This window comes from Phodopus roborovskii, unplaced genomic scaffold, assembly GCF_943737965.1.
Source record: "Phodopus roborovskii unplaced genomic scaffold, PHOROB, whole genome shotgun sequence".
Lineage (NCBI taxonomy): Eukaryota > Metazoa > Chordata > Mammalia > Rodentia > Cricetidae > Phodopus > Phodopus roborovskii.
The window spans coordinates 19946800-19960705 of NW_026126407.1; the positions used below are offsets into that span (position 1 = coordinate 19946800).

The following is a 13906-nucleotide window of genomic DNA, read 5'->3' on the forward strand; positions in this document are numbered from 1 at the left end:
CTGGGACTCACAGAGATCAGCCTGCTTCTGCCTCCCGAGTGCTAGGACTAAAGGCGTGCGCCACCACCGCGCCCGGCAGATCCAAGGTCTTGAAGCATAAAAACTAGCTGGGAGGAAAAGGCATTTTGGGTCAAGCACATCTACAGACCTCTCAAAAATCTCCCAATTTGCCAGCCTAGTAAATTCTGGTCAGGAGATGGGGGGCAGTTGACACTGAGAAAGCAGAGGTAGCCTTCAAACTGGGGGCGCACGAGTTCTAGTCTGCAGAGAAGAAGAGAGAAATGAAGGAGGTTAAGCTGCTCAAGTCATTGTAAAGTGTGGGACAGGTGAAACGCGGGCCCCCAGCGACCGAGGCCACCGTGAAGGGCAAGAAGGCTGAAGCCAAGGGTTGGGCCTCTCGGGCCGTGAGGGCGGGTTCGCCGCGCGAAGCGCTCTGGGAGTGGTAGGCGCTTTCATTCCGCTCTCCTTCAGACACTCTCTGGGCGTCCAAGGACGTCCAAGCGGTGGGCGCAGCAACTCGCACACTGAGACTCCGAGGCTCTTTCCTCAGGCGGAGCCCACCTTTCGCCCTCTTGCGCGCGGCAGTTTACAGCAGGCTTCCGGTGTGCGGCATTGTGGGCATTGTAGTCCGCTCACAACCTCCCACTGCGTACGAGCGGCCCACCGGACTACGTTTCCCTTCGGCCCGCGCGCACCGCGAGCCGCGTCGGCGCCAGCCCCCGACGAGCCGAGAGTCTCCAAGATGGCCGCGTGGGGAAGGAGGCGTCTGGGTCCGGGCGGCGGTGGCTCCCGAGAGAGGTGAGCTGGGCTCGCGACTGCGGGCGGCCGCCGACCTTAGAGTCGGCGAAGCCTCTGTGCTACGCGCGACTCCGGGTCGTGTCCTGCCGCGCGCGGGGCCCAGTCGGGGGGCCCTGGTGTGGGAGGAACGGGCCGGCGCGACGGCCGAAGAGCGCGGGGAGCTCGACTAGGAGGGGTAGCGGCCCTCACTAGACGGTCTGTGAGCCGGGGTGGGCGGCTGCGAGGGCCGCCAAGCTGTCCTGCGGAGCGGCGTGCGGGCTCTGGGCGGCTGGCTCGCGCACGTGGCTGTCTGGGCCTGGGCGCCCGACGTGGCGAGGATGGACTCCTGGAGGAGGAGGAGGAGGATAGAGCGGCGTGCTTATAGGGGCGTTTGCCGAGAGCAGCAGCGTGCCGGGCGCACCTCCAAGGGACTGTGCTTGGACGCCTTCTGAGCGGGCAGTCATCGCCACTCTTAGAGCGCTCTCTGCAAGTGCTTCTGCCCTAAGTCCTTTAAAGTGACCTTTTCAACAGAATGCGTTTGGGGGCGCTAGGGGTTTGTTTCTTCCAGTGATTTCCCGAAGATGAGAGTAGTTGGCGTGTTTTAAGTTGAAATTTGTAGGTTTTTCCTTCTGGGAAATATTTTTAGCTAAGAGGTTACTAGAAACTGTTCAGTCACTAGAAGTTTGGGGAGATAGGTGTACATCGGTGGAACTATTGGATTAAACTGCCCAGTCTGTTTTGCGAAGGCCTCCGCATTTTACTGTAGATGTCAGTAGACAAGAAAGTTGTTTGCCCCTCCTTTTCCGATGAGTACTGTCCAACATAAAATTTGTGTCTCAACTAATCTGCATTTTTTTTTGACTGATGCATCCCATGTTCCTTGCTTTTGCTTAGAGAACTCTCATCCCACACGATTCTTCCTGCTTCGCCGTAGTGATAGTCTTGGTTTTATTCTTGAGTTCAGTTATGCAAAATAATCTATTGTGCATTTACTGTTTCATGAAAAAGCAATGGCAAAGAGTGGTTTTCCTAACTTTCACTTATTTCTTAGATAAGAACATCAGAAGAGGTTATTTTGTTGTCTTCCATGCCCTTAGACCTTAAGGAATGCTTTCAGATTTTTTATTTCAGCTCCTTAGTAACAGGAAAGAACCTTCCTAGTAGACCCCAGTGTTAGACAATGACACTTTTACTACTCCTTTTGTTTGTTTTTTAGAGGCAAGGTCTCACTATGTAGCTCCCACTGTCCTGGAACTCATTCTGTAAAAGATGTTGTTCTAAATCCACAGAGATCAGCCTGCCTCTGACTCCCAAGTGAACTATTTTTCCATTGTTTTGAACCTAATATTAATCAAAAATAGTTTGCCAGCCACCTATATTAGGAGTCCAGTCCTTGATTGAGCTAAAACAGCTTTTAAAGGAATTTAAATCACATGCAGACAGATTTCATGGTAAAACTAGATAGTAGTTGATACTCTTCAGAGCAGCTTCTGTTTAGTTCCTCACCTGAAAACTTGACTAATTGAGGTTATCTATATGGGTCTTGTAGGTGTTCAGGTTATGACCTTTGGTCAGGAACTGCAGTTTCTACCCATTCGTGCAGATGTGGTGTGTCTGCCAGGAAGGGGTTTCAGATTTTATGGTTTGAGTTTGCCAACTGCCCCCCTGGATAATGTATAGTGACTGCAGGCTACCCCTCTGGTTGCCAAAGGACTCATTCTCAGGATCCCATCTCCTTAAGGCCCTCTCACTTAACAGTGTATGGAAACAACCCCACCTGACTAGCGAGCTGACTTCTGGGCACACCTCCATTCCTGCTCACTTGGTGGCCTGACTGGGTGGAGCAGGTCAGAATAATTGAGTGCTCGGCACCATAGATTGTGAGGACTGAGTGTATTATTGGCTCTCATGACATAAGTAAGCTGTTTATGGCTCCTAAGTGACTTTGTTCCATGTCACATTTGGACTGACTCAAATTTCAGCTTCATGTTAAGAGTACTTCAGAGTTGCTCACACCTTGCTGCCTGCCCTATGCTGAAAATGATGGAGATGCCGTGTGGTTTGTGGCAAGAGCTGGAGTGGGCATTGCTTTTGAACAGTGGCTGCATACTCTGGAGCATATGTTGTATTTAATGCCTTGCTTGATGATTGCCAGCTTAGTGTGCATTAGTTCTTGCTTTGCCTGCTTAACTCCAGAAACACTGACTAGTGCTAGAGCTGAGTGACAATTATTGTAGCAGTTCAGTAGTTGCTACCATGTGTGATGATTACATTGAAGTTAAAATTAAATACAAAGAAAGGTTTAGCTTTTAGATCACAGACCATGTTTCGGGTGCTAATGGTGAATCAGAGAGAGAACTTCTTCACCAGCGCAGTGTCTAGGGACAGTGCTATGTAGACTGAAATTGGAGGGGGAAAGGAGCAAACTGAGAGCTGCTTATGTGTTGATTTTTCTCTCCACTCCATTAAATCCAGGGAAACAACAGTATTTGTAATGAAGAACATCAAACTCTGAGCTGTAACCTGAATTCTTGTCCAAAATTGAGCATACTGACAGCAAGCACAGCAAACAGATTGCCGTTTGTCCTGCTGGCCTCTTTGAGGCACACTTACCCATCTAGGAAAGCAGAGCAGGTATCTGTATTCTGCCACCTGTGTGCCAGCCTGGACCAGCTCTCAGACAGCCCTGCCTATCCTTTCTTGGGCTACTTGGTGCTGCTCTCAGGGCCCCTGAGCATCCCTGAGATCTCCATGATTGTTGGAATGTGAGTATAGCCCCGTACTCTGAATTCCTTTTTTTGTTGATCCTGTAAGATACTTGATCTATGTCTGATGATGATGCAGGATGGCCTGGGGTATTCAAGCCTCCTTCCTTCCTCTGTTCTGTGCATTTGTTAGGCAGCTAGTTATTATGGGGTTACCTCCACGTCTTTCCCTACCACCTCCTAAGAAGGCTATGTCATACTTGTGAATACAGGGTCATGAGGTCCCAGTGGCCAATGTATAGTTAGTTCTACTCCATTTGAAGAGCCATGTAGGCAGCCTGTTTTACATTGCTGGGGTAATGGACCCCCTTTCTGCTCTGATCCTTTCCTTTTAGAGCTGGGGACTCCAGGGATTTGAGGCATTTATTATTTCAAGAGGTTCCTATGTTGGCTCGGATATGTGGTAGTTTTCCTTCCTGGTCTAGACGAGGTGAGCAGGCCTTGAACATACACCACATGTTCTGCTCACAAATCTGAACGTGGAAGTCTGCCATGGTCCATCCTTTGAAGTGTATTTTCTATTTTCCTGGGTTTTACTCAAGCAGTCTGGGTTCCGCTTGCTTTGATTTCTGCTTCTGTGGATCAGTTCTGCAGGCTCATTTCAGTGGGTCCCACCTCTGAGAAAGGTAGGGTTCATAGTGTCCAGGGAGGAGGAAAGGTTGAAGCTGCGCTACCTAGCTTCTTGAGTGTGGAAAAAACTGTGGGTAGGGTGGGAAGTGTGATTCATGAGCCAGCATATACAGGGAACCTTCTTGCTGCCTCTGTGTTTGGGTCCTGGTACTGAGAGCAACTTGTAATGGGCACAGAATTCCTGGGGAAAGTCGGTAACCACTGAATTTTCCCCACAGTTATTCAGATGAAGGCTATGCAGTAGAGTCTTGGGCAGTCTGCTGATCACTAGGGTTACCTCTGGTTGCCTATGTCTGTCAGCACTTGAAGCATTATTATGCCAGGGGGGTTGAGGTTTTTACTTTATTGAGTAATTAATTGACATTTAAACAGCTACAGATGTTTTGATCCTTCCCTCTTTGTAAGAACACAAGATTTATTGTGGGGGGGGTTGGTTTTGGTGTTTTGTTTGTTTGGGTTTTCAAGGCAAGGTTTCTTTGTATAGTCCTGGCTGTTGTTCTTTTGTTATAGTTATAGGAATAAAAGCTGGAGAAGGGAGTGGGGGTCCCAAGGTAAGGGGCCACATGGGAGAGCATAGCAGGTGAGGGTGACTGAGGCGGAGGAAATAACATGCCAGGCAGTTAGAGCTTAAATGAGGAGTTTATTTAGAGGGGGAAGGGAAAAGAGACATAGAGACACCAGAGACAGAAGAGAAGAGAGAGAGCAGAGAGAGAATTAGAAAGAGAGCAAAAGAGAACAAAAAGAGCATAAGTGGGCAGGGGTCTGACTTTAAAGGGGTCCTTTACACCTGCCTGCAGACTAGTACTCATGGAACCCTGGGCTGACCAGAGTACTGCCTGAGTGCATTCTGCCAGGTGACAGGGGAAGGCCAGCGTAATGCCTGAATCCTTACACTGGCCATCCTAGAACCCATTCTGTAGATCAAGCTGGCCATTGGAGTGCTGGGATTAAAACCATGCACCAGCACTGCTGGGCAAGATTTTTTAATGGTGTATTTGAGTAGGCACCTGTGGTTCAGGTTCAGACGAGACCATTGGATCTCCTGAGTATTGGGAACTGCTGTGCTCTGGAAGGGCATTACTATTGTGGCAGTTAAGGATCTCCTGGCTGTGTTATGCTGACTGCTGGCCTCCGTCCCGCAATCCTGCTGAGAAGAGGACAATTCTGTTTCCCTCTTTCACTCTAACAAGCTCTGTTCTATTTGGTGGGGAGAGGGTCTCTAGAGACCCAGAAGAATGCAGTCTCATGGTATGCTTCCTAGACCCCAGATTTCCATGGGAATTCACATCTAAGCTAGCAACTGGTATTCATTTGGGTTTTTGTTTTGTTTAGTTTTAAAACAACTGAGGATGTTTCCATCAAGGCATCCCCATCTAACTGCCTGAATGCGACAGATTCCCAAGAATGTTTGTAGTGAGAGACAGGAAGAGAAAATCTTGTGATGTTTAAGGTATCTGGGGCTTGAAAATACAGAGTCAGTGGTCAGGTTGCTCTTTTTTGAGACAGGGTTTCTCTGTGTAAGTTTGGAGCCTGGAACCTGTCCTGGGATTCACTCTGTAGACCAGGCTGGCCTTGAACTCACTGAGATCTACTTGCCTCTGTCTCCTGAGTGCTGGGATTAAAAGCAGGTGCCACCACTGCCCAGCTTCTTGTTTGGTTTTTAAACAAAGTCTTAGCAAAAATAAAATGCAAAGGTCAACTATTAGACTATCATAGGAAGAAAATGGCTGTTGGTCTTTGGTATACAGAGCCTTTGATGTTTCCCATATAGCTCTTGAGTTTTTAAAAATTACATTAAATATCACTGGACATGATGCCTCTTAAAAGCATAGTGCTAATGTGAAAGAAGCCTGTCACAAAGCCCCATCTGGTGTGTGGTGCTGTTTATCTGGGGTGACCAGAATTGGCAAGTCAAGAAGCAAATTGGTAGCTACTAACAACTTAGGAGGGTCAAGGGAAGAAAGCACCTCTAAGTGGTACAGAGTTTCAAGGGTGATGAAAGTGTCATAAGATTATGGTGTTGATGTTGTGTCAACCTAAAATTGGGAATTGTATGTTCTGTGCTTTCTTCTTTGATAAGACTTTTTTCCCTCTTGTTTGCAACATTGTCTCATAATCTAGGCTAGGCTCAAATTTTCTATGTAGCTGAGACTGGCCTTTAAACTCATGATCCATCCTTCTATCTCCATCTCCCATGTGCAGGGATCATAGTAATGGATCACCTATTTCACGTGATGAAACGGGTTTAAAAATATAAATCAAGGGGCTGGAGATATGGCTCAGTGGTTAAGAGCACAGACTTATTCCAGAAGACCTGGGTTCAATTCCCAGCATCCACATGGCAGCTAACAACTGTCTGTAACTTCAAGATCTGACACCCTCACACAACTATATATGTGCAGGCAAAACACCAATGCACATAAAATAAATAAAAAAGATTTTAAAACAGGGCAGGGGTAAAGAGTTTGTATAGCAAGTTCCAGCAAAAACTAGGGTTACAGAGTGAGATCCTGTCTACAAAAGAAGAAAAACAAAACCTGTAAGAAGTAGTTTTTCTGCCAGCCGCTGGTCTTGTCATGCCGCCGTGCCAGTCCCAAATAACGCACAGAGACTCTGTATTTGATATAATGCTATTGGCCAGGTACTAGTTTCTTATCGGCTAGCTCTGTCTTAATTATTAACCCATTTTTATGTATTTCCAAGTGGTTTTATCTTACCAGGGAGAGGCAGCTGGTGGTTCTGCTCTCTCCAGACTCTCCATCTTGACCCCTCCTTACTACTTCCTCTTTCCTCCTTGTCTCCTAGTCCCGCCTATCTTGCTTTCCTATTGGCCAACAGTGCTTTATTCATTAACCAGCATGAGAAACATATTTATAGAATGACATCTCCCATCAAAAACCTAAATGTTTAGGGGGGAAAAATCGTTTTGTTTTAAAAGAAAATATCATTTAAGTGAAATGGCCAAGCCACAAAAGGACAGATATGTGATTCCATGAATACAGTAGTGGGTACAAGGGCTGTTTCAGTGGGTATCATTTTGGATTTATACCTTATAGAGATTAGTTGTATAATGGTGTGACTGTATTAAACAAGGTGCTAAATTTTGTTATGTATATTTTATCACAGATTTTATCACAGATAATAAAACTTGTGCTTGAGCCAAGCAGGCCTGGTGGCCCACATCTTTAATCCCAGGACTCAGGGGGCAAAGGCGGGCCGATCCCTGTGAGTTCAAGATCAGCTAGGAATGAAAAAACCTTGTACTTACCGATTAACTTTCTAAGTAGAAAGCTAGCCTTGCCTTACCCCAGATAGTTCCCTGAAGCAGAGACCACCTTGCATCTTTCTTATGAAGCCTCATTTCCTTACTCCTCATAATTGATAATTGAAGGCAGGCCTTAATGACAGGCCTTATTAGTTTTCCTTATGGCTGCCCTTTAGTTGCATTACCAGCATTTCCAAGTGACTCCTCTGCTATAACTACCCCTCTCCTCTACCCAAAACTGGTTAATCCAGGCAGGCCCATGACCTAAGATGCTAGAGCAAGGTTGCCACCTGCTCCACTGAAGGCTCAGGATAGAATGACCTCTCACCTAGTGTTTAGCAAAGTGCATAACAAGGTGTTCTTAATTTTAAGTACCAGAGGTTGGATCAAGTGTAGGATCAAAGGTCACTTAGTGAAAAGGGCTTCCTTTCCTTCCCTGGGCCATTCAGTTTCTTCCTATTTTGAGACCTTGTCTCCTAGATATTCAGGTGCTTTTGTAAACAGGTAGATAACTAAAATAACACTTTACAGGGGCTGAGGGAATGGTTCCGTGGATAAACTCACTCTGCTTGCAGGAGGAGCACCTAATTTAAAGCTGGATGTGGCAGCCTATGTATGTAACCCCAGTGGTCAGGGAGTGGATCCCTAGAGCTCTCACTGGCCTGCCAGTCTAGCCAATTGGCAAACTCCAGGATCAGTGAGGGACCCTGTTTTAAAAAATAAGATGGAAATGGGCGTGGGTAGCACACACCTTTAGTTCCAGCACTCAGGAGGCAGAGGCAGGTGGATCTCTATGAGTTGGAGGCCAGCCTGGTCTACAGAGCTAGTTCCAGGATAGGCTTCAAAGCAATACAGAGGAACCCTGTCTCAAAAAACAAACAAACAAAAAACAAACAAACAAACAAAAAAAACAAATAATAAGATGGAGCTGGAGGTGGTGCATGCCTTTAATCCCAGCACTTAAGGCAGAAGCTGGCTGATCTCTGAGTTCCGGGACAACCAGGGCTACACAGAGGAACCCCATCTCAAACAAAAAAAAAAAACACACACACACACACACACACACACACACACACACCTGCCATGGCATGCAGGATTACCAGTGCATAACAAAGTAGGGTCCTGGCATCTTGTCTGATCCCATGTACTTCAATATAGGGACCTTGTGCTTTGCTTATTGGATGTTTGGTTTGAGTGTTGTTATTTTCTTCCTGGAAATACACTTTTCTAAAGATTCTATCATCCCAAAGGACACCCAGGACTACTTTTCTTAACTGGCAGTCCCCATAGAATTGGTGTCTCTGGTGCCCATGGTTGTGTAGGTACTGCCTACTTGTGAACTTGAGAGACTGTTGTGTGGTCCTCCTGCTTCCTCTGTTGGCTTGCTTTGCTTTTGTTTCATGCTATATAGTTGGGCCAAGTCCATAGTGGGTGGAAAGGGGCTTTGGTGAGTGTGTCTACAGAACCAGCTAGGGTATATGAGGATTGGGTGGGCATACCTATGTCCATAGCTGTTGCAGTCTGTGATATTCACAAAACTGCCCACAGTGAGGAACTTTGAGGATCATGACCCACTGACTCAGAGCTCTTTCCTGGCTGTGTCTGCTTCATGTCCCCCCCATATTATGGAGCACTGTCCTCTCATTTCCAGACATGTCTCTAATCATGAATATGCCCATTCATTTGTCTTGACAAATAGCAAGAGATAGACTCTCTCAGCCTGGCCTGGATAGGTGGGGGCCAGCTAGGCATGCAGAAAGTGCCTGGGGACTGGCCAGGCAGAGATGAAAAGTGTCATCTGCCTAGTGATAGGTTTTTAAGATGAGCAGTCTGGGATGTGCCTTACTGAAAAAACTTTCCCCTGTGTTGAGGATGACCATGTGCCTACACAGTAGAGGCGGCCATGACACTGTAGTTGACTAGCATTGTAAGGGCACTGCAATCCCAGCTTGAACCTATTCCACAGGGGAGAGGGCTTGCCTCAGATTCTCTGCCCACTTGGAAAGTGGGCAGGACTTGTGATGATTTGGAATAGCTCTGCCTAGAGTCTCAGTTTCACAGATAAATGTATAAATTGATACTTTGGCTTTTATTGGCTTATGGCCACGAGACCACAAAGGTAATCTCTTGGCCAGAAGTGCACTGCTTAAAGAACCCCTTACGCCTTCTGTACCACTGAGGGACTTCGGTATTTTTGAGACAGGGTCTCCCTGTGCAGCTCATGATGGCCTAGAACTCTGTCCTAGCTGAAGCCTCTGCTGGTATTGCAAGCTTGTGCCACCATGTCTGGTCTCAACTCTTTGAGCTGGAATGATTCTTTCCTCAAGCTTACTTATTGGTTAAAAGTGTTTGAAAATAAATGTGTCCTGTTGTGAACAAACTGCAGATATCCTGCTCACCTTCCCTTGGAATGTACTCTAGATGGAGAAATTTCACAGAAGATCTTAATGGGGGAAACACTGCTTTCCAATTGGCATCTTCAGCTTCCTGTGAGTCTCAGGCAGCCTGCAGCATGACACACCAGCCCCATGGTGTGACTTTTTTTTTTTTTTTAAAGGCATGGTTTCTCTGTAATGACTCTGGCTGTCCTGGAATTCGATTTGTAGACCAGGCTAGCCTTGAATTCACAGAGATCAGCCTCCCAAGTGCTGGGATTAAAGGTGTGTGCCACCACAGCCTGGTCAAATGGCTTCTGGTTTTGTTTGTTTGTTTTTGTAGTGTTAGGGGTGGGCCCAGGGGCCCAGTGAAGACTAGGCAAGCTCTGCCTCTGAGCCATCTCTCTTTCCCATGCTGAGGCTTCTAGTCCCACCCCAGGGAATAGCTTTCTCCCTGGTGTACAGCTGACTTGGGGCATTTGATTTAATTAAGCCTCACCTGAGTCCAGTTTAATTACAGTCACTGTTTTGGGGTAAAGCATTTGCATTGCCTGAATCCAAGCCAGTGTCTTTTTTTAAATTAAGGGGTGCTAGTCTGGGTATGTCCCCCACCCTGTACTAGGAGTACAGTTTGGGTTGGGGAGGATATTTTTGGAGAACACGTCTCACTGTGTAGCTCTGTCTGGAATTCACTGTTGACCAGACTGGCCTTGAACTCACAGAGATCTGCCTGCTTCTGCCTCCCAAGTATTGGGATCAAAGTCATTCCTCCTTCCAGGCTACCTTTGTGGCCTTTTTGTTTCACTGTTTCTTTCAGGGTCAGAGAATGGTGTCTTGGGTTGGAATCTGAAACAGATGAACCTGTAAGTGGAATGTCCTTGGCTGAGACAAAACACTTGTCCAAATACCACACATCCATATATGCTAGACTGTACATCTAACCTCCTTGTCTTTTTCCCTCCACTAAAGGGTTAGCCTGTCAGCCACCGACTGCTACATAGTGCATGAAATCTACAGTGGGGAGAATGCCCAGGACCAGTTTGAGTATGAGCTGGAGCAGGCGCTGGAAGCTCAGTACAAGTACATTGTGATAGAACCCACCCGAATTGGAGATGAGACAGCACGTTGGATCACCGTGGGCAATTGCCTGCACAAGACGGCTGTGTTGGCTGGCACTGCCTGCCTCTTCACCCCATTGGCATTGCCTCTGGATTACTCCCACTACATCTCCCTGCCTGCTGGTGTGCTAAGCCTGGCCTGCTGTACGCTCTATGGGATCTCCTGGCAGTTTGACCCTTGCTGCAAGTACCAGGTGGAGTATGATGCCTATAAACTGTCCCGCCTGCCTCTGCACACGCTCACCTCCTCCACACCAGTGGTGCTGGTTCGGAAGGACGACCTGCACAGAAAGAGATTGCACAACACAATAGCACTGGCTGCCCTGGTGTACTGTGTAAAGAAGGTTTATGAGCTCTACGCTGTATGACTGCAGGAGAGTGGGACACAAAGCAGAACCACAGGGCCCACAGGACTCAGATCCCTACAACACCACCTTGGGTTTTCTCCATGAGGCAACAGCACCTGGGAAAGTGTTTGGTTTAAAACTTGTTATTTTTAAGCAAAAATAACATAACAGATCATGGGTATGCCAGGGGTTTATTCAGCTCATTACACTAAGATGTCTCTTTCCATAACCCAGGAGTGGGTCCCAGGCTGTGGAAGTCTGACTGGGCAATGGAATATGGATGGCGCCAACGCTACTTACTGAGGGGTATGAACTTGCTGTGGGTGTCTTAAGTACATTGTTTAACTATACCATTCAGAAGCCAACCGGAAGCTATTGACCATTAAAATTATGAGAATTTCAACTTCTGTTCTCTTTCTATGCCTGTGCCTGCAGCTGCTGCTGTATGTGGGGCAGACAAGTGCTGCAGACACACCCTGCTGCAACTTGTTGCAGCAGAGTGGCACTAGAGCTGATATTCTGCCAAAAAAAGAGAATGCACAACATAAGAGGACTGGCTTCTGGCCTGCTAGTCCAGTCCAGTCACGGCCCGTTGGCAGTTGTTTGCCAGACATAGTAGGATAAGGTGGCCTTGGTCTCCCTTTAGTTCACCTAGGGACATCAAGCCCAGAAGCCCTTTTCCAAAGAGCATAGGAAACAAATCTCTGCTGTGTAGCCCTGAGTTCAATCCAATGCCCCAGGCCGGCCGTGGGAGGCACCTTTGCCTAGGGTGGTGAGTCTTAAAGGTTTTTTTGGTTTTGGTTTTTTGAGACAGTCTTTCTTGCTGTCCTAGAACTTGCTGTCTATACCAGCTGGGGCTGGAACTCAGAGATCCTTTGTCTCTGCCTTCTGAGTGCTGGGATTAAAGGCATGTGCTACTGAACCCAGCTTTGTGTCTTTTTTTTTCTAAAGTTTTCAGTAAGTGGAAAATGATCTGCATAAAGGCTGGGGCATAGTGCTTCTGTGGTCTTTAGTGATCATCAAACTAGCTTCTCCATAGGAAGTTCTGATGCCCATCATCAGGAAGGGGTCCTGACTTGGGTATAAGGGAAGCAAAGGTTTTAGAGAACTCCCAGGGGTGATTGAAACATTTGTAATAGAAGAGATCCAGGGTTTGGGTGAGATTTTAAAAAGCCCACACAGTATAAGAAACTGAAAAAACCAAAAAACCTTTGGCTTAGCCAGGCATTCATTGGTGGCATACAACTTTAATCCCCAGCACTCCGGAAGGCAGAGGCAGAAGGATCTCTGAGTTCAAGGCCAGCCTGGTCTAAAGATCAAGTTCCAGGACAGGCTCCAAAGCAACACAGAGAAACCCTGTCTCAAATTTTTTAGAAGTTAAAAAAACAAAATAACAACAACAACAAAAAACTTTGGCTTAATTCCAAATACTGTAGAAATACTAATGGCTTACTTTGAGTGCTCAGTGATAAGATGGTGTTAGTATGCAACCAATATGCATGTGGCATATGGTGGGGTCAAGGGATGCTGAAGAGGTAACTGCCTTAGCCATAAGCAATCCCAGAGGAACAGGTCTCTGCAGGGTGAGAATCCTCAGTGGCTGAAGGCTGGTTCTGAGCCTGATGGGCAAGCACAGCGTGGGAGGGGTTTTGTAACAAGTAGTCACCTGGTTTGGCTATGTTCTTTCAGCACATCAGATTGCATGGGGTGGGGGTGGGGGGTGACTGGGCTGGAGAACCTCATTACAGATAAGCAGATGCCCTTGCCAAAAATAGAAACCAGGTACAAATAGCTCCTTCCTATTTCCCAAGCTGCACTGAACAAAGTGACTCTTGTTGAGTGGACTAACCCAGATTCTGAAATGCCATCTTGGTAATTTGGCCCTTAGCCAGCAGGGTAGAGATGGGTGTGCCTGGGCTGGGCTCTGCGATGGGCAGCTATCTAGTGATAGCCACAACGCTTCCACAATAGCTTTCTCTGTTGAGAAGAAAGAAAAGCCATGTGGCTTGGGCCCTCCTGTTGGAAACCCACCTGATAAAGAGTTCTGTGTGACCCTTTTAGGGCATGGGATGAATTTAACAAACCAATCAATCTAGTCTTAACTGCCTGCCTACTTACCCACTTTCAAGATCAAAGAGCTCTATAAAGGGGCAGTTAACAGGAAACATGGACGTGCAGATCTAACCCCTTTACACATCTGGTTCAGTACCTGCCCTTGAGCCCATGGGGCATGAACTTAACCTGTTACTTGCCCTGTAGGATGGGCCAGACACCACAAGGTTTAAAGAGCAAGATGGAGACTGAACCTTGACAGAAAGTCGAACAGCTGCTCACATTAAGGCGCTGGGCTGAAAATGTCAGGAATAAAGTTTACTTGAGAGCATGAGTTGAAGGCAGGCTAGGACTGGGCCTTCCAAGCATCTGGGTGACAGCGGGTAGGAAGGGAGCACTCCGGTTGGCTAGAGTAACTGGCATGACAGAACCTTGCTGGTGGTTCTCTTGCCCTCAGACCTAGGGCGTCATCTGGCATGGGAAGCAAAGGACAGAGTGTTCGTGTATGTGCAGGTTACTTGAATCCTTGGTGCCTTCACTTGTGGGGGCTCAGCAGCTCCAAGCTACCTACCAGTGT

At 47.1% G+C, this 13906-nt stretch overlaps 1 protein-coding gene across 3 annotated transcripts; it reads left to right on the top strand.

Moving 5' to 3' along the window:
- The first annotated feature begins 512 nt into the window (after positions 1 to 512).
- Positions 513 to 11680, top strand: Tmem11 (transmembrane protein 11). Of its 3 annotated transcripts, none has more exons than XM_051180488.1 (3): positions 674 to 798; positions 3253 to 3542; positions 10782 to 11680. In XM_051180488.1, the coding sequence occupies exons 2-3, from the start codon at positions 3529 to 3531 to the stop codon at positions 11296 to 11298; spliced, it is 531 nt and encodes a 176-aa protein (XP_051036445.1). In that variant the 5' UTR covers positions 674 to 798; positions 3253 to 3528; the 3' UTR covers positions 11299 to 11680. The 3 variants fall into 3 exon arrangements, with proteins under 3 accessions (XP_051036444.1, XP_051036445.1, XP_051036446.1); XM_051180489.1 differs by lacking the exon at positions 674 to 798 and adding an exon at positions 984 to 1007; XM_051180487.1 differs by lacking the exon at positions 3253 to 3542 and having other exon boundaries at positions 513 to 798.
- The last annotated feature ends 2226 nt before the right edge of the window (positions 11681 to 13906 follow it).